Source organism: Notolepis coatsorum, assembly GCF_963971535.1.
Source record: "Notolepis coatsorum genome assembly, chromosome: 3".
Lineage (NCBI taxonomy): Eukaryota > Metazoa > Chordata > Actinopteri > Aulopiformes > Paralepididae > Notolepis > Notolepis coatsorum.
Genome location: NC_140167.1, coordinates 207,437,395 through 207,463,471, shown reverse-complemented (window position 1 = coordinate 207,463,471; position 26,077 = coordinate 207,437,395). Strand labels below are relative to the sequence as shown.

General features: G+C 44.7%; 1 protein-coding gene across 3 annotated transcripts; it reads left to right on the top strand.

Moving 5' to 3' along the window:
- On the top strand, positions 1 to 25,835 carry arrdc2 (arrestin domain containing 2). Of its 3 annotated transcripts, none has more exons than XM_084310488.1 (8): positions 1 to 91; positions 989 to 1,253; positions 23,355 to 23,572; positions 23,693 to 23,795; positions 23,895 to 24,151; positions 24,366 to 24,528; positions 25,402 to 25,553; positions 25,698 to 25,835. In XM_084310488.1, the coding sequence occupies exons 2-8, from the start codon at positions 995 to 997 to the stop codon at positions 25,752 to 25,754; spliced, it is 1,209 nt and encodes a 402-aa protein (XP_084166614.1). In that variant the 5' UTR covers positions 1 to 91; positions 989 to 994; the 3' UTR covers positions 25,755 to 25,835. The 3 variants fall into 3 exon arrangements, with proteins under 3 accessions (XP_084166614.1, XP_084166615.1, XP_084166613.1); XM_084310489.1 differs by having other exon boundaries at positions 50 to 91; positions 993 to 1,253; XM_084310487.1 differs by lacking the exons at positions 1 to 91; positions 989 to 1,253 and adding an exon at positions 21,799 to 22,610.
- Positions 25,836 to 26,077: the final 242 nt, after the last annotated feature.

Sequence of the window (26,077 nt, the reverse complement as noted above, 5' to 3'; positions counted from 1 at the left end):
CATTAAATGTAGCAGTGATTGTCCAGCGAGCGGCGAGCGAACAGGAACACCGTTCATCTGGCATCTTCATCTGAAGTGAGCCGAGCCGCCGGTGAGTGTGAAGGACGCGACTATTATTTAATCTATTTATTACAAAAGGATTTGCACGACATCCCTACCTCAGTACTGTATTTGCAAATCTGGTATGTCATAAATGTATAGATGTAGCAGTACTGACTATCTGTATGTCATGTATGTCATAAATGTCTATATGAATTGAAAATGGGGGACCCTGATGTAAACAAGACAAACGTCTTTCTCTGGTCTGCATCCCCTTAACAATTGTATGTATTGAGCCGTACTGTATTGTACCCATTCTGCAATCTGTTAAATAAAGTTTTCATTCATTCATTCATTCATCCTTGCGTTTTTGCATTTAAAAAAGCTTGCATTTTGTACTTTGTTGTTTGTAATGTACCTTATAGTGTGTGACTGACAAGTAAAACAAAACTTGAGTGGTCGCTGTGTGTGTGTGCGTGCGTGTGTGCGCGCGTGTGTGTGCGTGCGTGTGTTGAACTGTAACGCACAAGCTTTAAAAATAATAATTCACATTAATAATAAATAATACAAAAAAAAATGTATATAGCGCCTTACATACATGGCATTATAGCACACAGACAAACACAGTAGCCTACATGGACAAACACAGTACATGGACAAACACAGTACATGGACAAACACAGTACATGGACAAACACAGTACATGGACAAACACAGTACATGGACAAACACAGTACATGGACAAACACAGTACATGGACAAACACAGTACATGGACAAACACAGTACATGGACAAACACAGTACATGGACAAACACAGTACATGGACTTTCACAATGACGACATAGTGGGGATAATACAGAGAGAGAGACAAGACAGAGATAACATTTTTTTTAATAAATAATAATACTAAAATATAGGTGTTTGTCCTTATTGTCTGATCCCGTCAGAAAGGAATGGCTAGTTTCAGCGCCATACGGAGTTTCCAGTTGGAGCTGGACGGGCCGGCGGACGCCGTCTACCGCAGCGGGCAGCTGGTGTGTGGGCAGGCGGTGCTGGTGCTGGGCAGGGAGACCCAGGTGCGCTCCCTGAAGGCCCTCGGGAGAGGGGTGGCCACGGCACACTGGCTGGAGAACCGCAGCGTGGGCATGACCACCTACAACGACTACACGTCAAAGATCACCTATTTTCGGAAAAGGCAGCATCTCATTCGAGGTTAGTAACTCATTACGTGAAAGAAAGGCGCCGTGCTCGTCCTATCCGCTGTTTGCTTTGTATTGTCAATATGCTGTTTTTAAAGATTGTATATAAATACACACGACCGTTGGTTGTGTGATAGTAAAGGGTTAACCTTCTGTGTATTGTCGCAGTGAAAGGGTTAACCGTTTTGGTAGTGCGGCGGTGAAGATTGTATTTAAATACCTGCTTTTTTTATTCTGTTAATCGTTGCTTTTTATTCGTGTAGCTGTGGAGCAGACATTCATGAGAATTTGATGATCCGTCCAAATAATACTATGAGTTATTTGACCCTGTGATACTGTATGTGATACTGTATGTGATACTGTATACTGATGCTGTGATACTGTATGTGATACTGTATACTGATGCTGTGATACTGTATGTGATACTGTATACTGATGCTGTGATACTGTATGTGATACTGTATACTGATGCTGTGATACTGTATGTGATACTGTATACTGATGCTGTGATACTGTATGTGATACTGTATACTGATGCTGTGATACTGTATGTGATACTGTATACTGATGCTGTGATACTGTATACTGATGCTGTGATACTGTATACTGATGCTGTGATACTGTATACTGATGCTGTGATACTGTATGTGATACTGTATACTGATGCTGTGATACTGTATGTGATACTGTATACATTACTGACCCTGTGATACTGTATACTGATGCTGTGATACTGTATGCTGACCCTGTGATACTGTATACTGATGCTGTGATACTGTATGCTGATGCGAGAGCGATGTTGGCCACCAGAGACGTGAATGTAAATAAATAGAATAGGGCGGTTAATGTTTCATCTGGAAACTTTGTGCTTTGACTCTCAAAACCAGCCCAGGGCACGTTGGAATATGGTTCGAGACGTGCCATGGATTGGACACGCCAGCCGAGCAAGGTCATGATCTGCCAGATCCTAAAACTCAAAAGTCTCCCAAGAGAAGCAGACGTATCAGCCCGTGTGTGTGACTGAGCGAAACGCAGCTGGAACGAGCAGACCTGACCCACACGGTAGTAGTCGTGGGTCTACAACGTGCTGTAACTTGAGACGGGGTCCACCTGGTCTTCAGCACTGGTCACCGTATCTCTCCAACAGTTGTCTTGCGTGTCGTTGCTCTCTAGTTCCACAGTAACCCCACGGGGCTCCACGTGACGGCTACAGTGCTGCATGTGTGATCTGAAAATATACCTAGTCAAGACGAGTTACAGTTCAACTTTTAACAACAAAAAAACAATTGCATAATAATTGAGTGAGCTTTGCCCCTTTTACGTGGTCAAAGGGACATGCTTGTTTTCTCGTCTCTTTGTTTTTATTGGAACATGTCATGACTCATGGCAGACCAGTGTGGCAAGGGAAGCCCAACTCCAGACAGCTGCAGCTGTATAGCCCTGAGGGGGGGGGGGCTGTCTCTCAGGCAACAGGAAAACCAACACGTGGCTCTGCACCCCCCCCCCCCCCCCCCCCCACCCCCCTGCTCCCTCTGTTTGCACATGCATCAACTGTGTGTGTATATAATACTTTCACTTTGGCTGTTCAGGGAATTTAAACACACTTCATCATGTCGCCCACGTTGTAACTATTTGGACTCATGGGACATTTTTATTTTAATGGTGGTGGCATGAATTAAGTTGAGCCTTTTAGTAAAACTTTACAAGCAAGCACATTTCCTTTAACTCATTCACGGCCAACCGTTCAGTGGCAAAAAAGGTTTTTGGATCGTTTTTCCTTTTTTTTTTATATTCTATTCAATGTCACGGACCTCTATGTTGCCAGTTAAAAGGCATACTGTCTGGGACCCAGAGGGTGCAGTACCGGCCAGATCCTGCTAGGTGGCAGTATCGAGAGTGCAGTAAACCCTGTTCCAGACCGTGTGTTACATTTAAACCCCTCCGGGCGCAGTTTTCTAGTCCAGGGAAGCCTAGGGGTTCACTCGATCACATTGAAACGTGTCTAGGACACTCGATGCATGTGTTGTGTTGGATTATGTCGTGGACCAGAAGGACATCAATACTGGAAATCGTGATCAAACAATTGGAATATTATTTTTGGAATACCCCCGATCAAAGGTAAGGACTATCTGACGTCAATTCCACCTTGATCCTGCAATGATTTCATATCGATCCGGCTGATCAGAGTGTGTGGTGTTCAAAACGAATGCCGTTACTGGCTATCAAAGCATCAGAACCCCCCCCCCCCTTTCATGCATTCATGATGAAACATAATACCTATTATATACATTTGATTTGGAAATAGTAGCGTGTCCAGGGATGAAACGCCAACGCTTATAGCAGAATTCACGTTGCGCCCTATAACTCAGCTTTTCAGGAATTAGCCCGGATCATTTTGAAATGATACAATATTCACCACGGGATAACGTGCGAACGTATACATGACCTTTTTTTCCATTTTTGCATGTTCGACGGAAGCTACTGACTGTCAAATTACCATAGTATTGTCAACATAGCTATAATATAGAATATAGATATAGCTCTGCAAACATTGTGACGCACAGTGAACATGCCAGCGTGGCCCATTGACTACAGGATGAGGAGAATAGCTGGCGCTGAATGAGTTAAGGTTTGAGGAAGCGTGTATCCCCAGACCGGACCAGCAGGACAAACCTGGTGTGTTTGTGTTTGAAAGAGCAACGCTTTGCCCTCCCTCAACACCAACTGTTGTGAAGTGCCCCCCCCTCAAAACCAGCTGTTGTGAAGTGCCCTTGAGCAAGGCACTTTAATCCCCAACCAGCATTGCCCAGGTGTGAATGTGTATAATAAGATAAGATGGATCTTTATTAATGGCTCAATCTACAGGCCGCCAGATCATAGTGGCTTTTATGATACACTTGACGGGTGTTTAGCTGGAGTTGAGGATGTAGACAAAATTCTTATTGGAGACTGGAACACGGATATGCAACGAAAAGATGCACCCGTCTTCAAGTCATTCAGTAGGCTTTGTGATCTGCACGGCCTCAGCCAGCTAATCACCCAACCCACACGTGTATGTGAATCAACTCAGACTACCATTGACCTCATTCTGACCTCCGACAAGTCCAGGATCTCCAATAAAGGGGTTATAGCATGCGGGTTAAGTGATCATTATATGATATTCTGTACCCGCAAAAAGCTAAAACAAAAGGCTGGCTGCCACAAAACAGTCACATCTAGAGACCTCAAAACCTACTCTAGCGAGGCCTTTAACCTTGAACTGGAGAGTCTGGACTGGTCAGATGAACTCAATGGTACACTGGTTGAAGAAACATGGCTTGGTTTCAAAACCAAATTTTCAACAATACTAAACGACATGGCCCCCCTAAGAACCACCAGGGTAAAAAATCTCGCTGAGCCATGGATGCACACTGAAATACTGACCGCTATGAAAACCAGAGACAAAAAATGCTCTGAGTTTCGTAAAAGTCAGTCAAAGCTTACCAAAAGCACGAGCAGTGAACTCCAAGCCCACGTGACTGAACTCAAACTAGAAAGAAACAGACTAAGAAACGACGTAAACTCCATGATCAAAACTGCAAAAAAGAATTTCATCAATGACAAAACTGAGGATAACAAAAACAAACCACGTGAACTTTGGAAATTACTCAATAATCAACTAGGCTGCAGTACAAAACTTAAAACCAGATTCTCAAACATAAACATAAAGACGGACAACACGCTCATCACAGACAAGCTGGATGTAGCCAATTACTTAAACATTTTCTTCACAAACATAGCCACAACACTGGTAAACAAACTACCCTCCCACTCAGGGCTTTATGGGGTAGAACACATAGTAGCTTACTACAAAAACCTAGGGGTCCGCAAGGACAACTTCAAGCTGGAAATGGTAACAACAGATGAGGTACTCAATAAACTGAGCGCCCTCCAACCTAACAAGGCCACTGGCCATGACAACATCCCCTCCAAATTCCTCAGAGACTCAGCAGCCGCCATCACCCCAGTCATCACACACATAATAAACCTCTCCATAAAACAGGGACACGTCCCCAAGGACTTCAAAATTGCGAGGGTGACCCCTCTGCACAAAAAGGGCAGCAAATTAGACCCAGGCAACTACCGCCCTGTTTCTATTCTCACCTCCATCTCGAAAGTCATGGAAAAAATAGTCTACGAACAGGTCGAAAAGTACCTAGCGGAAAAAAATCTAATCTACGAATTCCAATCTGGCTTCAGAACATCCCACTCCACTGACACATGCCTTCTCTATTTGAATGACCACATCAAACAAGAGGTGGACGCGGGCAAATACTGCGGCATGGTCATGCTGGACCTACAAAAGGCCTTCGACACTGTCAATCACTCCATTCTGATTGACAAGCTAAAAGCAATTGGTTTTGATAGCTTATCAGTGAGCTGGATGCAATCCTACCTTGAGGGGAGGGAACAGATGGTGGAGGTAAACGGTACCCTATCCCCCCCCCTCACAGTGAGCTGTGGTGTTCCACAAGGAAGCATACTAGGACCGCTACTGTTCCCAATTTATGCAAATGACATGTCGTCAGCTTGTGACTGCAACTTGTTCCTGTTTGCGGACGACTCAGCCCTGCTGGTCTCTGACAAGAACAAGTTACAGGTTGAAAAAACCCTCAGCTCGGAACTAGACAAAATCTGCATATGGCTCGCTGATAACAAACTATCATTACACTGGGTAAAACAGAGTCCATTCTCTTCGGTTCAAATAACAAACTCAGCAAGACCGACGGCTTCTCAGTTACAGTGGGTGACAATATTGTCACAAGGAAAGATGAAATTACCTACCTGGGTTCCATCCTAGAGGCTAATCTCTCCTGTGACAAAATGGCATCCAATGTAATAAAAAAAAGTCAACCAACAAACTCGATTCTTGTACCGGATCTCCTCTCTGGTAAACAAGAATACCCTGAAGACTCTGGCAGGAGCACTCATTCAAGGGTACTACGACTATGCTTGCACCTCATGGTACCAAAGCACCTCAAAGGCGCTAAAAACTAAATTACAAACATCTCAAAACAAACTGGTCAGACTACTGCTTGACCTTACTCCTAGAACTCACCTCACCCCTGCCCACTTTGACAACCTAGGATGGCTTAGAGTAGACGACAGAGTACAGCAACTTGCAATGGGCCTGGTCTACAAGATACACTACACGACCAAGGTACCCATGTACATGTCAAAATACTTCCCAAAGGTCAGTGAATACCACGATCACAACACCAGAGGGAGCTCCACAAATCATGTTAAACCCAGATTTGGCTCAAATAAGGGACTAAACACGTTTCGCAATTATGCCACATCAATGTGGAACGCCCTACCCAAAGCTGTAAAGGATTGTGGATCACTACCCACCTTCAAAACCACTCTCAAGGGACACCTACGGGAGACTGCAATTCAAAACTGGCCCCTGTAAATGTCCTAACCCAACCCCCTCCAATGTACAGTCATTTACCTAGTATGGTTGTCAATAGTCCAATGTACAATGTTGCTTGTTTGTACAGTGTCTCCGCCCCCCCCCCCCCTCAATGTACAGTTTTGCTTGTTTATACAGTGTTCCCCCCCCCCCAACCACCTCCAATGTAAATTACCCAGTATGGTCGTCAATATCCCAATGTACCCAACCCCCCCCACACAACCCCACCCAACCTCCTCCAATGTACAGTTTCTACGTCAAATGTATATACTCCCTTTTCTTGACTCCTTCTGTATCACAAACAGTACTGTATTTGTAAATCTGGTATGTCATAAATGTATAGATGTAGCAGTACTGACTATCTGTATGTCGTGTATGTCATATATGTCCTGATTAATTGAAAAGGGGGGACCCTGATGTAAACAAGACTAAAGTCTTTCTCTGGTCTGCATCCCCTTAACAATTGTGTGTATTGAGCTGTACTGTATTGTACCCATTCTGCAATCTGTTAATAAAGTTTTCAATCAATCAATCAATCAATCAATCAATCAATCAATCAATCCCCTTGGGGACATTCTGGGGTCATAGCAGCACAAGGGGGGGGGGGGGGGGTACAGGCAGGGTAATAGAAATAAGGATAGAAGAATAAATGGTATAGTAGATTAAATTTAAATAAAGATAACGGTTTATTTGATTTGCAATTGCTGGACAGGTGAGACATATGTATAATCTATTAATAATATCACAATGTGTGTATATACAGCCCCCCCTGGTATAATAACATCACAATGCCTGTATATACAGCCCCCCCCCTGGTATAATAATATCACAATGCCTGTATATACAGCCCCCCCTGTATTAATAATATCACAATGCCTGTATATACAGCCCCCCCTGTATTAATAATATCACAATGCCTGTATATACAGCCCCCCCTGTATAATAATATCACAATGCCTGTATATACAGCCCCCCCTGGTATAATAATATCACAATGCCTGTATATACAGCCCCCCCTGTATTAATAATATCACAATGCCTGTATATACAGCCCCCCCTGTATAATAATATCACAATGCCTGTATATACAGCCCCCCCTGTATTAATAATATCACAATGCCTGTATATACAGCCCCCCCTGTATTAATAATATCACAATGCCTGTATATACAGCCCCCCCTGTATTAATAATATCACAATGCCTGTATATACAGCCCCCCCTGTATAATAATATCACAATGCCTGTATATACAGCCCCCCCTGTATAATAATATCACAATGCCTGTATATACAGCCCCCCCTGTATTAATAATATCACAATGCCTGTATATACAGCCCCCCCTGTATAATAATATCACAATGCCTGTATATACAGCCCCCCCTGTATTAATAATATCACAATGCCTGTATATACAGCCCCCCCTGGTATAATAATATCACAATGCCTGTATATACAGCCCCCCCTGTATTAATAATATCACAATGCCTGTATATACAGCCCCCCCTGTATTAATAATATCACAATGCCTGTATATACAGCCCCCCCTGTATTAATAATATCACAATGCCTGTATATACAGCCCCCCCTGTATTAATAATATCACAATGCCTGTATATACAGCCCCCCCTGTATTAATAATATCACAATGCCTGTATATACAGCCCCCCCTGGTATAATAATATCACAATGCCTGTATATACAGCCCCCCCTGTATAATAATATCACAATGCCTGTATATACAGCCCCCCCTGGTATTAATAATATCACAATGCCTGTATATACAGCCCCCCCTGTATTAATAATATCACAATGCCTGTATATACAGCCCCCCTGTATAAATAATATCACAATGCCTGTATATACAGCCCCCCCTGTATTAATAATATCACAATGCCTGTATATACAGCCCCCCCTGTATTAATAATATCACAATGCCTGTATATACAGCCCCCCCTGTATTAATAATATCACAATGCCTGTATATACAGCCCCCCCTGTATTAATAATATCACAATGCCTGTATATACAGCCCCCCCTGTATTAATAATATCACAATGCCTGTATATACAGCCCCCCCTGTATTAATAATATCACAATGCCTGTATATACAGCCCCCCCTGTATTAATAATATCACAATGCCTGTATATACAGCCCCCCCTGTATTAATAATATCACAATGCCTGTATATACAGCCCCCCCTGTATTAATAATATCACAATGCCTGTATATACAGCCCCCCCTGTATTAATAATATCACAATGCCTGTATATACAGCCCCCCCTGGTATAATAATATCACAATGCCTGTATATACAGCCCCCCCTGTATTAATAATATCACAATGCCTGTATATACAGCCCCCCCTGTATAATAATATCACAATGCCTGTATATACAGCCCCCCCTGGTATAATAATATCACAATGCCTGTATATACAGCCCCCCCTGGTATAATAATATCACAATGCCTGTATATACAGCCCCCCCCTGTATTAATAATATCACAATGCCTGTATATACAGCCCCCCCTGTATTAATAATATCACAATGCCTGTATATACAGCCCCCCCTGGTATAATAATATCACAATGCCTGTATATACAGCCCCCCCTGTATTAATAATATCACAATGCCTGTATATACAGCCCCCCCTGTATTAATAATATCACAATGCGTGTATATACAGCCCCCCCTGTATTAATAATATCACAATGCCTGTATATACAGCCCCCCCTGGTATAATAATATCACAATGCCTGTATATACAGCCCCCCCTGTATTAATAATATCACAATGCCTGTATATACAGCCCCCCCTGTATTAATAATATCACAATGCCTGTATATACAGCCCCCCCTGGTATAATAATATCACAATGCCTGTATATACAGCCCCCCCTGTATTAATAATATCACAATGCCTGTATATACAGCCCCCCCTGTATTAATAATATCACAATGCCTGTATATACAGCCCCCCCTGTATAATAATATCACAATGCCTGTATATACAGCCCCCCCTGTATTAATAATATCACAATGCCTGTATATACAGCCCCCCTGTATTAATAATATCACAATGCCTGTATATACAGCCCCCCCCTGTATTAATAATATCACAATGCCTGTATATACAGCCCCCCCTGTATTAATAATATCACAATGCCTGTATATACAGCCCCCCCTGTATTAATAATATCACAATGCCTGTATATACAGCCCCCCCTGTATTAATAATATCACAATGCCTGTATATACAGCCCCCCCTGTATTAATAATATCACAATGCCTGTATATACAGCCCCCCCTGTATTAATAATATCACAATGCCTGTATATACAGCCCCCCCCTGGTATAATAATATCACAATGCCTGTATATACAGCCCCCCCTGTATTAATAATATCACAATGCCTGTATATACAGCCCCCCCTGTATTAATAATATCACAATGCCTGTATATACAGCCCCCCCTGTATTAATAATATCACAATGCCTGTATATACAGCCCCCCCTGTATTAATAATATCACAATGCCTGTATATACAGCCCCCCCTGTATTAATAATATCACAATGCCTGTATATACAGCCCCCCCTGTATTAATAATATCACAATGCCTGTATATACAGCCCCCCCTGTATAATAATATCACAATGCCTGTATATACAGCCCCCCCTGTATTAATAATATCACAATGCCTGTATATACAGCCCCCCCTGGTATAATAATATCACAATGCCTGTATATACAGCCCCCCCTGTATTAATAATATCACAATGCCTGTATATACAGCCCCCCCTGTATAATAATATCACAATGCCTGTATATACAGCCCCCCCTGGTATAATAATATCACAATGCCTGTATATACAGCCCCCCCTGTATTAATAATATCACAATGCCTGTATATACAGCCCCCCTGTATTAATAATATCACAATGCCTGTATATACAGCCCCCCCTGTATTAATAATATCACAATGCCTGTATATACAGCCCCCCCTGGTATAATAATATCACAATGCCTGTATATACAGCCCCCCTGTATTAATAATATCACAATGCCTGTATATACAGCCCCCCCTGTATTAATAATATCACAATGCCTGTATATACAGCCCCCCCTGTATTAATAACGCCTCACTGCTGACATCGACACATATCACAACCTCTTGTTAACATTCTCCAAAACCATCACTAATGCCAAAGCTTCTTTCTTCCACCATAGGATCGAGGCCTCTGCCAAGAATCTTCGCAAACTGCATGCTACCATGTCCTCCCTCCTCACTCCCCCCCCACCCCCCCCTCCCTCATCTTTCTCTGCCGAAGACTTTGCGATCTTCTTTGAGGAAAAAGTGGAGAACATCCGCAGCTCCTTCTCCCAACCCCCACCCATTCCAAATGCTGAATCGAGAACCTCATCCTTCACTCTGTCATCTTTCTCTCCCATTACAGAAGCAGAGACCCTGACACTGGTAACGTCAAACCGTCCGACTACTTGCCAGCTGGACCAGCTACCCTCCCCACTCCTCCAGACCATAGCACCAGACATCCTCCCATTCCTAACTGCAACCATCAACTCCTCACTCAACTCGGGGGTGGTCCCCACCTCCCTAAAACAAGCCAGAGTCACGCCGCTCATAAAAAAACCAACCCTGAACCCTACTGTCATAGGCAACTACCGTCCTGTCTCTCTTCTCTCCTTCCTTTCTAAAACACTTGAACGTGCTGTATCCAACCAACTTACTACTTATCTCTTACAGAATGACCTCCTAGACCCTAATCAGTCAGGCTTCAGGACTGGTCACTCCACAGAGACAGCCCTCATTGCGGTCACAGAGGCACTTCACTTAGCAAAAGCGAAAGGCCTCTCCTCTGTCCTGATTCTCCTAGATCTATCTGCAGCCTTCGACACAGTCAACCACCAGATCCTCCTTGCGGCCCTCGCAGGAATGGGAGTGGCTGGCTCTGCGCTGACATGGCTGTCATCATACCTCAATGACCGCTCCTACCAAGTGTCATGGAGAGGGACCCTGTCGGCCACCCGCCCCCTGCGGACGGGTGTCCCCCAGGGCTCGGTTTTAGGACCCCTTCTCTTCTCCCTCTACACTAAATCACTGGGTAACATTATCACGTCTCATGGCTTCTCCTACCATTGTTATGCCGACGATACTCAACTCTTCCTCTCCTTCCCTCCCTCAGATATCCACGTCTCTATGCGGATCTCGGCCTGTCTGTCCGACATCTCAGCCTGGATGACGTCCAACCACCTCAAACTGAACCTAAGCAAAACAGAATTGCTCCACCTGCCGGCCAAATCCTCCCCCCTAACCGACCTTTCAATCACAGTCGAGAATGCAGCTGTGACTGCGTCCCCGACCGCCAAGAACCTTGGTGTTGTCCTCGACGACCAGTTGAACTTCTCTGCTCACATCGCAGCGACGACCAGAACCTGCCGATTCCTCCTGAGCAACGTCAGAAGGATACGCCCCTTCCTGACAAAAGAAGCCACCCAACTCCTCGTCCAATCAACAGTCATCTCCCGCCTCGACTACTGCAATGCACTGCTCGCTGGCCTCCCGGCCACTGCCACTAAGCCTCTTCAACTCATTCAGAACGCAGCGGCCCGCCTGATCTCAAACCTACCGAAGTCGGCCCATGTCACCCCACTTCTTAGGGACCTGCACTGGCTCCCCATTGCTGCACGAATCCGCTTCAAGGCCCTCGACCTAGCATACCGTGCGGCAAAGGGAACCGCTCCCGCCTACCTCCGGTCAATGGTCTCTAACTACACACCCTCAAGACCCCTACGCTCTGCATCTTCTGGCCGCCTCAGACCTACTCCTATCCAAGCTCCGGGAGGGTCATCAAAGAGAAGTCGCCTATTCTCAGTCCTTGCCCCACAATGGTGGAATGAACTACCCACCCCAGTTAGGACAGCCGAATCACGTCCAATCTTTCGCCGTCGACTAAAGACGCACTTCTTCAACCATTATCTGAATTAAAAAAAAAAAAAAGAAAAAAAAAAAAATCTAACCCTAACTAACCGTACTGTCATGCACTTGTCCTAATAAACTAACCTACACTGTAGCACTCAACACTTTGATGAACATTGTTGCTCAGCTGATAGAGTTGTGCCCTTCCTGATGGCTTGTCGTACAGAACTTGTAAGTCGCTTTGGATAAAAGCGTCAGCTAAATGACTAAATGTAAATGTAAATGTAATAATATCACAATGCCTGTATATACAGCCCCCCCTGTATAATAATATCACAATGCCTGTATATACAGCCCCCCCATGTATTAATAATATCACAATGCCTGTATATACAGCCCCCCTGTATTAATAATATCACAATGCCTGTATATACAGCCCCCCCTGTATAATAATATCACAATGCCTGTATATACAGCCCCCCCTGTATAATAATATCACAATGCCTGTATATACAGCCCCCCTGTATTAATAATATCACAATGCCTGTATATACAGCCCCCCCTGTATAATAATATCACAATGCCTGTATATACAGCCCCCCCATGTATTAATAATATCACAATGCCTGTATATACAGCCCCCCTGTATTAATAATATCACAATTGCTGTATATACAGCCCCCCCTGGTATAATAATATCACAATGCCTGTATATACAGCCCCCCCTGTATTAATAATATCACAATGCCTGTATATACAGCCCCCCCTGTATAATAATATCACAATGCCTGTATATACAGCCCCCCCTGTATAATAATATCACAATGCCTGTATATACAGCCCCCCCTGTATTAATAATATCACAATGCCTGTATATACAGCCCCCCCTGTATTAATAATATCACAATGCCTGTATATACAGCCCCCCCTGTATAATAATATCACAATGCCTGTATATACAGCCCCCCCTGTATTAATAATATCACAATGCCTGTATATACAGCCCCCCCTGTATTAATAATATCACAATGCCTGTATATACAGCCCCCCCTGGTATAATAATATCACAATGCCTGTATATACAGCCCCCCCTGGTATAATAATATCACAATGCCTGTATATACAGCCCCCCCTGGTATAATAATATCACAATGCCTGTATATACAGCCCCCCCTGTATTAATAATATCACAATGCCTGTATATACAGCCCCCCTGTATTAATAATATCACAATGCGTGTATATACAGCCCCCCCTGTATAATAATATCACAATGCCTGTATATACAGCCCCCCCTGTATTAATAATATCACAATGCCTGTATATACAGCCCCCCCTGTATAATAATATCACAATGCCTGTATATACAGCCCCCCCTGTATTAATAATATCACAATGCCTGTATATACAGCCCCCCCTGTATTAATAATATCACAATGCCTGTATATACAGCCCCCCCTGTATTAATAATATCACAATGCCTGTATATACAGCCCCCCCTGTATTAATAATATCACAATGCCTGTATATACAGCCCCCCCCTGGTATAATAATATCACAATGCCTGTATATACAGCCCCCCCTGTATTAATAATATCACAATGCCTGTATATACAGCCCCCCCTGTATTAATAATATCACAATGCCTGTATATACAGCCCCCCCTGTATTAATAATATCACAATGCCTGTATATACAGCCCCCCCCTGTATTAATAATATCACAATGCCTGTATATACAGCCCCCCCTGGTATAATAATATCACAATGCCTGTATATACAGCCCCCCCTGTATAATAATATCACAATGCCTGTATATACAGCCCCCCCTGGTATAATAATATCACAATGCCTGTATATACAGCCCCCCCTGGTATAATAATATCACAATGCCTGTATATACAGCCCCCCCTGTATTAATAATATCACAATGCCTGTATATACAGCCCCCCCTGGTATAATAATATCACAATGCCTGTATATACAGCCCCCCCTGTATAATAATATCACAATGCCTGTATATACAGCCCCCCCTGGTATAATAATATCACAATGCCTGTATATACAGCCCCCCCTGGTATAATAATATCACAATGCCTGTATATACAGCCCCCCCTGTATTAATAATATCACAATGCCTGTATATACAGCCCCCCCTGTATTAATAATATCACAATGCCTGTATATACAGCCCCCCCTGTATTAATAATATCACAATGCCTGTATATACAGCCCCCCCTGGTATAATAATATCACAATGCCTGTATATACAGCCCCCCCCTGGTATAATAATATCACAATGCCTGTATATACAGCCCCCCCTGTATTAATAATATCACAATGCCTGTATATACAGCCCCCCCTGTATAATAATATCACAATGCCTGTATATACAGCCCCCCCTGTATTAATAATATCACAATGCGTGTATATACAGCCCCCCCTGTATTAATAATATCACAATGCCTGTATATACAGCCCCCCCTGTATTAATAATATCACAATGCCTGTATATACAGCCCCCCCTGTATTAATAATATCACAATGCCTGTATATACAGCCCCCCCCTGTATTAATAATATCACAATGCCTGTATATACAGCCCCCCCTGTATTAATAATATCACAATGCCTGTATATACAGCCCCCCCTGGTATAATAATATCACAATGCCTGTATATACAGCCCCCCCTGTATTAATAATATCACAATGCCTGTATATACAGCCCCCCCTGTATTAATAATATCACAATGCCTGTATATACAGCCCCCCCTGTATTAATAATATCACAATGCCTGTATATACAGCCCCCCCCTGTATTAATAATATCACAATGCCTGTATATACAGCCCCCCCTGTATTAATAATATCACAATGCCTGTATATACAGCCCCCCCTGGTATAATAATATCACAATGCCTGTATATACAGCCCCCCCTGTATTAATAATATCACAATGCCTGTATATACAGCCCCCCCTGTATAATAATATCACAATGCCTGTATATACAGCCCCCCCTGTATTAATAATATCACAATGCCTGTATATACAGCCCCCCCCTGTATTAATAATATCACAATGCCTGTATATACAGCCCCCCCTGTATTAATAATATCACAATGCCTGTATATACAGCCCCCCCTGGTATAATAATATCACAATGCCTGTATATACAGCCCCCCCTGTATTAATAATATCACAATGCCTGTATATACAGCCCCCCCCTGGTATAATAATATCACAATGCCTGTATATACAGCCCCCCCTGTATTAATAATATCACAATGCCTGTATATACAGCCCCCCCTGTATTAATAATATCACAATGCCTGTATATACAGCCCCCCCTGTATTAATAATATCACAATGCCTGTATATACAGCCCCCCCTGTATTAATAATATCACAATGCCTGTATATACAGCCCCCCCTGTATTAATAATATCACAATGCCTGTATATACAGCCCCCCCTGGTATAATAATATCACAATGCCTGTATATACAGCCCCCCCTGTATTAATAATATCACAATGCCTGTATATACAGCCCCCCCTGTATAATAATATCACAATGCCTGTATATACAGCCCCCCCTGTATTAATAATATCACAATGCCTGTATATACAGCCCCCCCTGTATAATAATATCACAATGCCTGTATATACAGCCCCCCCTGTATAATAATATCACAATGCCTGTATATACAGCCCCCCCTGTATTAATAATATCACAATGCCTGTATATACAGCCCCCCCTGTATTAATAATATCACAATGCCTGTATATACAGCCCCCCCTGTATTAATAATATCACAATGCCTGTATATACAGCCCCTCCTGTATTAATAATATCACAATGCCTGTATATACAGCCCCCCCTGGTATAATAGACAGATTCTGTCCCAAGTCAACTCCATGTACAAATATATATAACTAAGTCTACCCTGTACAATGTGCAATACTCCATACCGAGTACCCTGGTATAAATAAGATGACGCTTTATTTATTTTTTAAGTGACTTTTTTCAAGTTCTGTCCAACAGGTCAGCAGGAAGGGTACAACTCTTTCAGCTGAGTAACAATGTTCACCAAACAAACTTGGGTGCTGCGGTGTTGAGTGCAGAGCAGTAGAGACATGTTAGTACAGTTGGTAGTAATATAGACAGAGCAGTGGAGACATGTTAGTACAGTAGGTAGTAATATAGACAGAGCAGTAGAGACATGTTAGTACAGTAGGTAGTAATATAGACAGAGCAGTAGAGACATGTTAGTACAGTAGGTAGTAATATAGACAGAGCAGTAGAGACATGTTAGTACAGTAGGTAGTAATATAGACAGAGCAGTAGAGACATGTTAGTACAGTAGGTAGTAATATAGACAGAGCAGTAGAGACATGTTAGTACAGTAGGTAGTAATATAGACAGAGCAGTAGAGACATGTTAGTACAGTAGGTAGTAATATAGACAGATCAGTAGAGACATGTTAGTACAGTAGGTAGTAATATAGACAGAGCAGTAGAGACATGTTAGTACAGTAGGTAGTAATATAGACAGAGTAGTAGAGACATGTTAGTACAGTAGGTAGTAATATAGACAGAGCAGTAGAGACATGTTAGTACAGTAGGTAGTAATATAGACAGAGCAGTAGAGACATGTTAGTACAGTAGGTAGTAATATAGACAGAGCAGTAGAGACATGTTAGTACAGTAGGTAGTAATATAGACAGAGCAGTAGAGACATGTTAGTACAGTAGGTAGTAATATAGACAGAGCAGTAGAGACATGTTAGTACAGTAGGTAGTAATATAGACAGAGCAGTAGAGACATGTTAGTACAGTAGGTAGTAATATAGACAGAGCAGTAGAGACATGTTAGTACAGTAGGTAGTAATATAGACAGAGCAGTAGAGACATGTTAGTACAGTAGGTAGTAATATAGACAGAGTAGTAGAGACATGTTAGTACAGTAGGTAGTAATATAGACAGAGCAGTAGAGACATGTTAGTACAGTAGGTAGTAATATAGACAGAGCAGTAGAGACATGTTAGTACAGTAGGTAGTAATATAGACAGAGCAGTAGAGACATGTTAGTACAGTAGGTAGTAATATAGACAGAGCAGTAGAGACATGTTAGTACAGTAGGTAGTAATATAGACAGAGCAGTAGAGACATGTTAGTACAGTAGGTAGTAATATAGACAGAGCAGTAGAGACATGTTGGTACAGTAGGTAGTAATATAGACAGAGCAGTAGAGACATGTTAGTACAGTAGGTAGTAATATAGACAGAGCAGTAGAGACATGTTAGTACAGTAGGTAGTAATATAGACAGAGCAGTAGAGACATGTTAGTACAGTAGGTAGTAATATAGACAGAGCAGTAGAGACATGTTAGTACAGTAGGTAGTAATATAGACAGAGCAGTAGAGACATGTTAGTACAGTAGGTAGTAATATAGACAGAGCAGTAGAGACATGTTAGTACAGTAGGTAGTAATATAGACAGAGCAGTAGAGACATGTTAGTACAGTAGGTAGTAATATAGACAGAGCAGTAGAGACATGTTAGTACAGTAGGTAGTAATATAGACAGAGCAGTAGAGACATGTTAGTACAGTAGGTAGTAATATAGACAGAGCAGTGGAGACATGTTAGTACAGTAGGTAGTAATATAGACAGAGCAGTAGAGACATGTTAGTACAGTAGGTAGTAATATAGACAGAGCAGTAGAGACATGTTAGTACAGTAGGTAGTAATATAGACAGAGCAGTAGAGACATGTTAGTACAGTAGGTAGTAATATAGACAGAGCAGTAGAGACATGTTAGTACAGTAGGTAGTAATATAGACAGAGCAGTAGAGACATGTTAGTACAGTAGGTAGTAATATAGACAGAGCAGTAGAGACATGTTAGTACAGTAGGTAGTAATATAGACAGAGCAGTAGAGACATGTTAGTACAGTAGGTAGTAATATAGACAGAGCAGTAGAGACATGTTAGTACAGTAGGTAGTAATATAGACAGAGCAGTAGAGACATGTTAGTACAGTTGGTAGTAATATAGGCAGGGAAGATTATCTAGTGGAAAAGTGCTTGATAGTAGAAGACAGTACGAAGGTTAGTTTTTTTTACAGATTTAAGTGGATTATCAATAATATATACAAATAAGGTTTAAGATGCTAAAAAGAAATGTGTGAGTGATGTGTGAAACCTTGTGCAAAGTGTGGGAGGGGTTCTTCTTCCTCGTCCGTCTCCGTCCAGTTGTCCAGTTCTACTCCCACTATTAGCCTTCCTTGCCAGCTTGTTCAGTGAGTCTCTCTTATGCACCACGATGAACAAGAGGACGCTGGCCACTACAGACTACACACCACGATGAACAAGAGGACGCTGGCCACTACAGACTACACACCACGATGAACAAGAGGACGCTGGCCACTACAGACTACACACCACGATGAACAAGAGGACGCTGGCCACTACAGACTGGTAGAATGACTGCAGCAGCCTATTGCACACATTACAGGATCCAAGCCTCCTCAGGAAGAACAGCCTGCTCTGTCTCGTCCTGTAGAGGGCCTCCGTGTTGTCCAGTCCGGTTTATTCATGTGTATCCCAGGAACGTGTCGGTGTCCACCACGGATAGTGATGGGAGTTGGGGGCCTCTTGCTCCACCAGTAGTCCACCACCAGCTCCTTGGTCTTGTTGGTGTTGAGTTGGTGGTGGTGATTATTGTCACACCACCCTACGAAGCCACCACCCTCTCCACCAGGGCTCTGTACTTCTCCTCGTTGTTGTCCGTGATGTAACTGACAATGGAGGAGTCATCTGAGAACTTCTGTAGGTGGCACGTACCTGAGTGGAAGCAGAAGTGTGAGGTGTGCCGGGTGAAAAGGCAGTGTGTTACTGGGAGTAGGAAGCAGGATGTGGGATAAATGAATACCCTGGGTAAATAGATTTTTTATTTGTTTTTGCAGAAAATACACTGTTTGAATGAAGGGTTACTAATACCAGGAATACTTTCACAGAGATTTTAAATGTAAGGATACTTTGTGTATTTTCTCAAATAAACCAAAATGCTGCTAGTAAATTCTGCATTACTTTTAGTATGTCAGGCCTGTAGAGCAAGCCTGTGTTATGTAAACACGAGGCATTTAGCATTGCTATTAAAGACTTTTCACATTTTTGAGAAGCTTTATTATTTTTGGCTACAACCTACAAGCTATACATTTTTGGTGGATGAGGAGGATGAGAAAGACTCATCCCACATGTTAGAACTGTTTGACTCCTAATTAAACTAAACCCTGCACATACTCGTGCACAGTGTGTTATTATTATCGATAGAGTATGCATGTCTCATCTGTCCGATTGGCACCTTATCTTTTTTTTATCTTGTTCTTTACCTCTACTAAATATATATTAAAAAATATATTTAAAGATTTAAAAGTTGTATTATTATCTATATGTATTGTCATTTCTATTTCTGTCCTGCCTGTACCTCCCCTGCTCTGCCACCTGCATGTCCCCGCGGGGTTAATGAAGGAGCAACTTATCTTACTTGGAGATGTTATGGATCTCTCTCTCTTTCTGCAACTACTTTTTAAATAGTATAATAATAATAATAATAATAATAATAATAATAATAATAATAATAATAATAATAATAATAATAATAGCATGTATTCTGTTTATTTAAGAGAATGCACTAAAACTGAAAAGTCTTTAATAACGATGCTACATGACCTAGTGTTTACATCACAACACAGGCTTGGTCTACAGCTACTTTACTAGCAGCATAATGTTTCCTAAATTTAAATAAACAGTGTTTTAATTCATAATTAGACTGAAGTTATTATCCCACTCTGATTGATTGATTGAAAACTTCTGGTTAAATAAAGGTTAAAAAAACTGCTAAGATGATGCAGACCAAAGACTTTCGTCTTGTTTACATCAGGGTCCCCCATTTTCAATTCATCATGACATTTATGACTATATACAGATAAATATACAGAACTATGTAGTAAAAAGAGATCATAAAAATATATACATCCGAAGGGGAAGAAACTGTACATTGGTGGGGGTGGGTGGGGGGTTTGGACATTTACAGGGGCCAGTTTCTAATTGCAGCCAATCCGTAGGTGCTATTTGAGAGCGGTTTTGATATAATGAGTTGGTACGATCCACCCCAAAGCATAATGTTTATCAGAAGAATCATTCTGTACACAGGACCACCACGTGCTTATCAGGCCCACCAGTCTGGCAGCCTCGTGTCGCCGCTCATCGCCACCAGGCGGCGCCGGAGATCATGATTTACTTGAGGCTAGACTGGACTGCTGTTCTCGACCCGTGCAGCTGTTGCTGTGCCACTGTGCCACAGCACGTCTCCACTGTGCCACAGCACGTCTCCACTGTGCCACAGCATGTCTCCACTGTGCCACAGCACGTCTCCACTGTGCCACAGCATGTCTCCACTGTGCCACAGCACGTCTCCACTGTGCCACAGCATGTCTCCACTGTGCCACAGCACGTCTCCACTGTGCCACAGCATGTCTCCACTGTGCCACAGCATGTCTCCACTGTGCCACAGCATGTCTCCACTGTGCCACAGCACGTCTCCACTGTGCCACAGCACGTCTCCACTGTGCCACAGCACGTCTCCACTGTGCCACAGCACGTCTCCACTGTGCCACAGCACGTCTCCACGTCTCCACTGGGGAACAAAGGAGTAAACAACTTTGTTTTTGAGGCAAGATGTAGCTGATTTGGCAGCTAATGGAATTTTAAACCGAATATTTCTAGAAAGAAAGCGATGTATCTATAAAGCTTGACTGATGGGCCCACTGTTATAGTTTAGTCATATTGTTGATTTGAACGAACTTCAGGAAGCGAAATAAATTGTGTTTAGAAGCTGCCTTTTTTTTGCATTTTCAGAAAATGAATTGGGATTTTATAACGCCGAAATCCTGTTAGCTCAAAACGATGCTTATCCAAGCGACCTAATTTGTTGCCGTTTTTGTTTGTTCATTCAGTGGCAGATGGGCTTTGACACAAAGCATACTCTGTGTTCAGAAATCTGACCGTGCAGAAGATGAGATCAATTGCATCATTGCAGCAATTTCTCAACTTTCTTCTCAACTGTACAGTACAGTGAGAAACTATGTTGTTGTTGCTCTGCACTCAAAATGGGAGGATCTCAGCCCCGTTCCGGGGGCATGCTCAGTGAGCCTGTTTTCGTCTTCTAAGAACCTGTAACCATCAATCACCAGGCAGGCAGCACTGTGTCCCTGCTCGCTGTTCAGTGTTCTCCACACACACCCAGGGAAGATGTGTATCAGCCCAGCGCGCCTGATCCCTCTGGGGCCCTGGGGCCTCGCCTGGGGCCTCTAGAGCCCGCCCCCTTTCTCAACGTGCAAAAAGGGCTGCAGCCCAGCGCGCCGGAGCACTTTAGTTTCGCAAGTGTCGTCTGCAGGATCCAACTGACCCCGCTGAACACACACACCAGCCCCGCGGAGAGAGAGCACCCTGAGCCCGCTGAACACACACCAGCCCCGCGGAGAGAGAGCACCCTGAGCCCGCTGAACACACACCAGCCCCGCGGAGAGAGAGCACCCTGAGCCCGCTGAACACACACCAGCCCCGCGGAGAGAGAGCACCCTGAGCAGCGCGGAGCACCGAGAGGACTATCATCACTTTGGAAATAAATACCAGTCGCCTCAAGTCAAAAAATGATTTTCGACAAATTGAAAAAGTTTTACATCGTCTTCGACTCCCCGGAGCTCGACGCGCCGCCCGTGTTCAGCAGCGGGGACGTGGTGTCCGGCCGGGTGGTGCTGGAGCTGGCCGCGCAGGGCCGGCTGGACTCCCTGAAGCTGCACGCCGAGGGCTTCGCCCGGGTGCACTGGACCGAGTCCCGCTCCGCCGGCTCCAGCACCGCCTACACGCAGAACTACAGCGACGAGGTGGAGTACCTGGACCGCAGGGAGGTGCTGCTGCAGGCAGGTCAGTCAGTCAGGAGGGAGGGAGGGAGCTGGAGACGGTGTTCTGGAATCAGGACATCTTGTTGTGATGTGTGTTTCTCCGCTGCATTACGCGCGGGGGGGGGGGGGGGACGGGGACTATTTTAATGGCCTTCCTCGTCGTTACTATGAAAATGCTTTGCGAAGAAGAAGTCGAATGTGTGTTATTATATAACAATAAACCACTTGACTCATTCAAAGGATTTGACAGTAGACTATTGCTATGCAAATTAAGTACAGGTTTAACTAACACAAAAGGCACAACAGCCATCAAATCTTATATACCCACTAGACACATTAGTTAGTAGAGATGGAAGTATGAAAAAGTAACTCGATATTGGCTACAACAACAACAACACATTTCTGCCAGCTCTTTCAGTTTGAGAAAAACATGTCCTCAGCACAATGGAGAGAGGGAAGCAGCCCTCCTGTGTGGGCAGAGCGGGCACAATGGAGAGAGGGAAGCAGCCCTAGTGTGAGGCAGAGCTGGCAGAGCGGGCACAATGGAGAGAGGGAAGCAGCCCTCCTGTGTGGGCAGAGCGGGCACAATGGAGAGAGGGAAGCAGCCCTCCTGTGTGGGCAGAGCGGGCACAATGGAGAGAGGGAAGCAGCCCTCCGTGTGATTGTTCTGCACGTATGCAGGACTGAAAGGAACGGCACTCGAGGGTTGAAGGTAACTCTCGAAACGTATTTAAAAAAAAATATATCCCTTTTTTCTCTCCCTCAGATAACGGAGAGATGACGCTCCTCCCTGCGGGCAGACACGAGTTCCCGTTCAGTTTCCAGCTGCCCGAGGAGACGCTGGTCACCTCCTTCGAGGGCAAGCATGGCAGCATCCGCTACTGGGTGAAGGTGAAGCTGCACCGACCCTGGGCCACCGTGAGGAAGATCAAGAAGGAGTTCACGGTGATCGAGCCCATCGACATCAACACGCCGACTCTACTGGTGAGGAGCTCAGCCCATAACCTCACTTCACACGGAGATGTCATTCCTCCGGTGAAACACTAAGGATGGATTCCCCCCCCCCCAACCCAACTCACATCCACTTTGTTAACTTAATTCCAGGCACCGCAGGCCGGCACCAAGGACAAGATGGCACGGGTCTGGTACCGGAACTTCGGACAGGTGTCCATAACCGCCAAGATCGACCGCAAAGGATACACGCCAGGTGAGAGACCCGCCCCCTCATCTGACCACAGCCACGGCTCCACTGCTAGACGGCGTAGCCGCAGATTGTTAAAACACACCTGTCTCATTAACCCACCAGGCGAGGTCATCCCCGTGTTCGCCGAGTTCGACAACTCCACCTCGCGCTCGGTGGTGCCCAGGGCCTACATCACGCAGACCCAGACCTTCATCGCGCGGGGCACCATGAAGCAGAAGCGCTCAGTGGTGGCCACGCTGTCCGGAGACGTGGTGGGAGCCCGGCGCAGGGAGGCGTGGCACGGCCGCGCCATCAAGATCCCCCCGGTGGGGCCGTCCATCCTGCAGTGCCGCGTCATCAAGGTGGAATACACGCTGCGGGTGAGTCCAGCCTCTCTGTGGGCGTGGAGCGCCAGGACACACTGATAGCTCTGTTTCTTAACCCTTTCACTGCCACACGACAGCATCACCGTCGGTTGTGTGATAGTAAAGGGCTAACCTTCTGTCGTGTGGCAGTGAAAGGGTTAAAGATATTTGAACGTGTAAAATAAAACTATTTGAATGTTGTTATAACGACTCTCCTTCCGCCCTTCAGGTGTGCGTGGATGTTCCTGGAACCTCCAAGCTGTGTCTGGAGCTCCCCCTGGTCATGGGCACCATCCCCCTGCACCCGTTCGGCAGCCGCTCCTCCAGCGTCAGCAGCCAGTACAGCTGCAACCTGGAGTGGCTGCGCATGTCCATCCCCGAGCAGCCGGAGCGTGAGTGTCTTCATAACCCTAACCCTAACCTTGGTGATCAGAGCAGGCTAACCGTGGTGATCAGAGCAGGCTAACCGTGGTGATCAGAGCAGGATGGACTAACCTTGGTGATCAGAGCAGGCTAACCGTGGTGATCAGAGCAGGATGGACTAACCTTGGTGATCAGAGCAGGATGGGCTAACCTTGGTGATCAGAGCAGGATGGGCTAACCTTGGTGATCAGAGCAGGATGGGCTAACCTTGGTGATCAGAGCAGGATGGACTAACCTTGGTGATCAGAGCAGGCTAACCTTGGTGATCAGAGCAGGCTAACCGTGGTGATCAGAGCAGGATGGGCTAACCTTGGTGATCAGAGCAGGATGGGCTAACCTTGGTGATCAGAGCAGGCTAACCTTGGTGATCAGAGCAGGATGGGCTAACCTTGGTGATCAGAGCAGGCTAACCTTGGTGATCAGAGCAGGATGGGCTAACCTTGGTGATCAGAGCAGGATGGGCTAACCTTGGTGATCAGAGCAGGATGGGCTAACCTTGGTGATCAGAGCAGGCTAACCTTGGTGATCAGAGCAGGATGGGCTAACCGTGGTGATCAGAGCAGGATGGGCTAACCTTGGTGATCAGAGCAGGCTAACCGTGGTGATCAGAGCAGGATGGGCTAACCTTGGTGATCAGAGCAGGCTAACCTTGGTGATCAGAGCAGGCTAACCGTGGTGATCAGAGCAGGATGGGCTAACCTTGGTGATCAGAGCAGGATGGGCTAACCTTGGTGATCAGAGCAGGATGGTCTAACCTTGGTGATCAGAGCAGGATGGGCTAACCTTGGTGATCAGAGCAGGATGGTCTAACCGGCTCTCTCTCTCTCTCTCTCTCCACACAGCCCCTCCAGACTACAGCTCCGTGGTGACGGAGGAGGAGGCTGAGCAGCGTATCTCCAGGAGGACTGAGGAGGACCTGAGCGGGATCCTGGAACACCCCCTGCTGGCCTTCGTCCAGGAGTTCCGCTTCAGACCCCCTCCGGTGTACTGTGAGGTGAGTCTCCACGCAGCAGAACCCCATTCAGCCCTCATTGGGTCGCAGGCCGACTCTAAACCCACCAAAAATGCATTTGTTTTCCGTCAACTTTAGTCTTCATGTTGGAATTGGAAACTCATATATTGTTTTTCACTCCTACAGGTGGATCCCAACCCTCAGCTCATCATCAACATGAGACCGCGCTGCATGACGTGTTGAAACGTGAATCCCACTTGAGCGTCAAAGTGACGACCCGACGAAAATACAAACGAATCAAAGAGATCTGTCTTCTCCCGGATTACTCTCTCCGAAAATATGGCTCCCGGTCCCAAGACGTGACTGCGAGGAGAGTGGGGGGACTATGGTGCCACTCGAGAGGGTGGCAGAGGAGAAGCAGCTGACTATGGTGCCACTCGAGAGGTTGGCAGAGGAGAAGGAGCTGACTATGGTGCCACTCGAGAGGGTGGCAGAGGAGAAGCAGCTGACTATGGTGCCACTCGAGAGGGTGGCAGAGGAGAAGGAGCTGACTATGGTGCCACTCG

What these genes read in the sequence shown, in the direction of transcription:
- arrdc2 (XM_084310487.1), top strand. Translation starts at nt 22,337, where the DNA reads ATGATTTTCGACAAATTGAAAAAGTTTTACATCGTCTTCGACTCCCCG. An exon ending in CCGCAAAGGATACACGCCAG is followed by an intron (nt 23,796 to 23,894) that starts GTGAGAGACCCG and finishes TTAACCCACCAG; the next exon opens with GCGAGGTCATCCCCGTGTTC. An exon ending in CCCCTCCGGTGTACTGTGAG is followed by an intron (nt 25,554 to 25,697) that starts GTGAGTCTCCAC and finishes TCACTCCTACAG; the next exon opens with GTGGATCCCAACCCTCAGCT.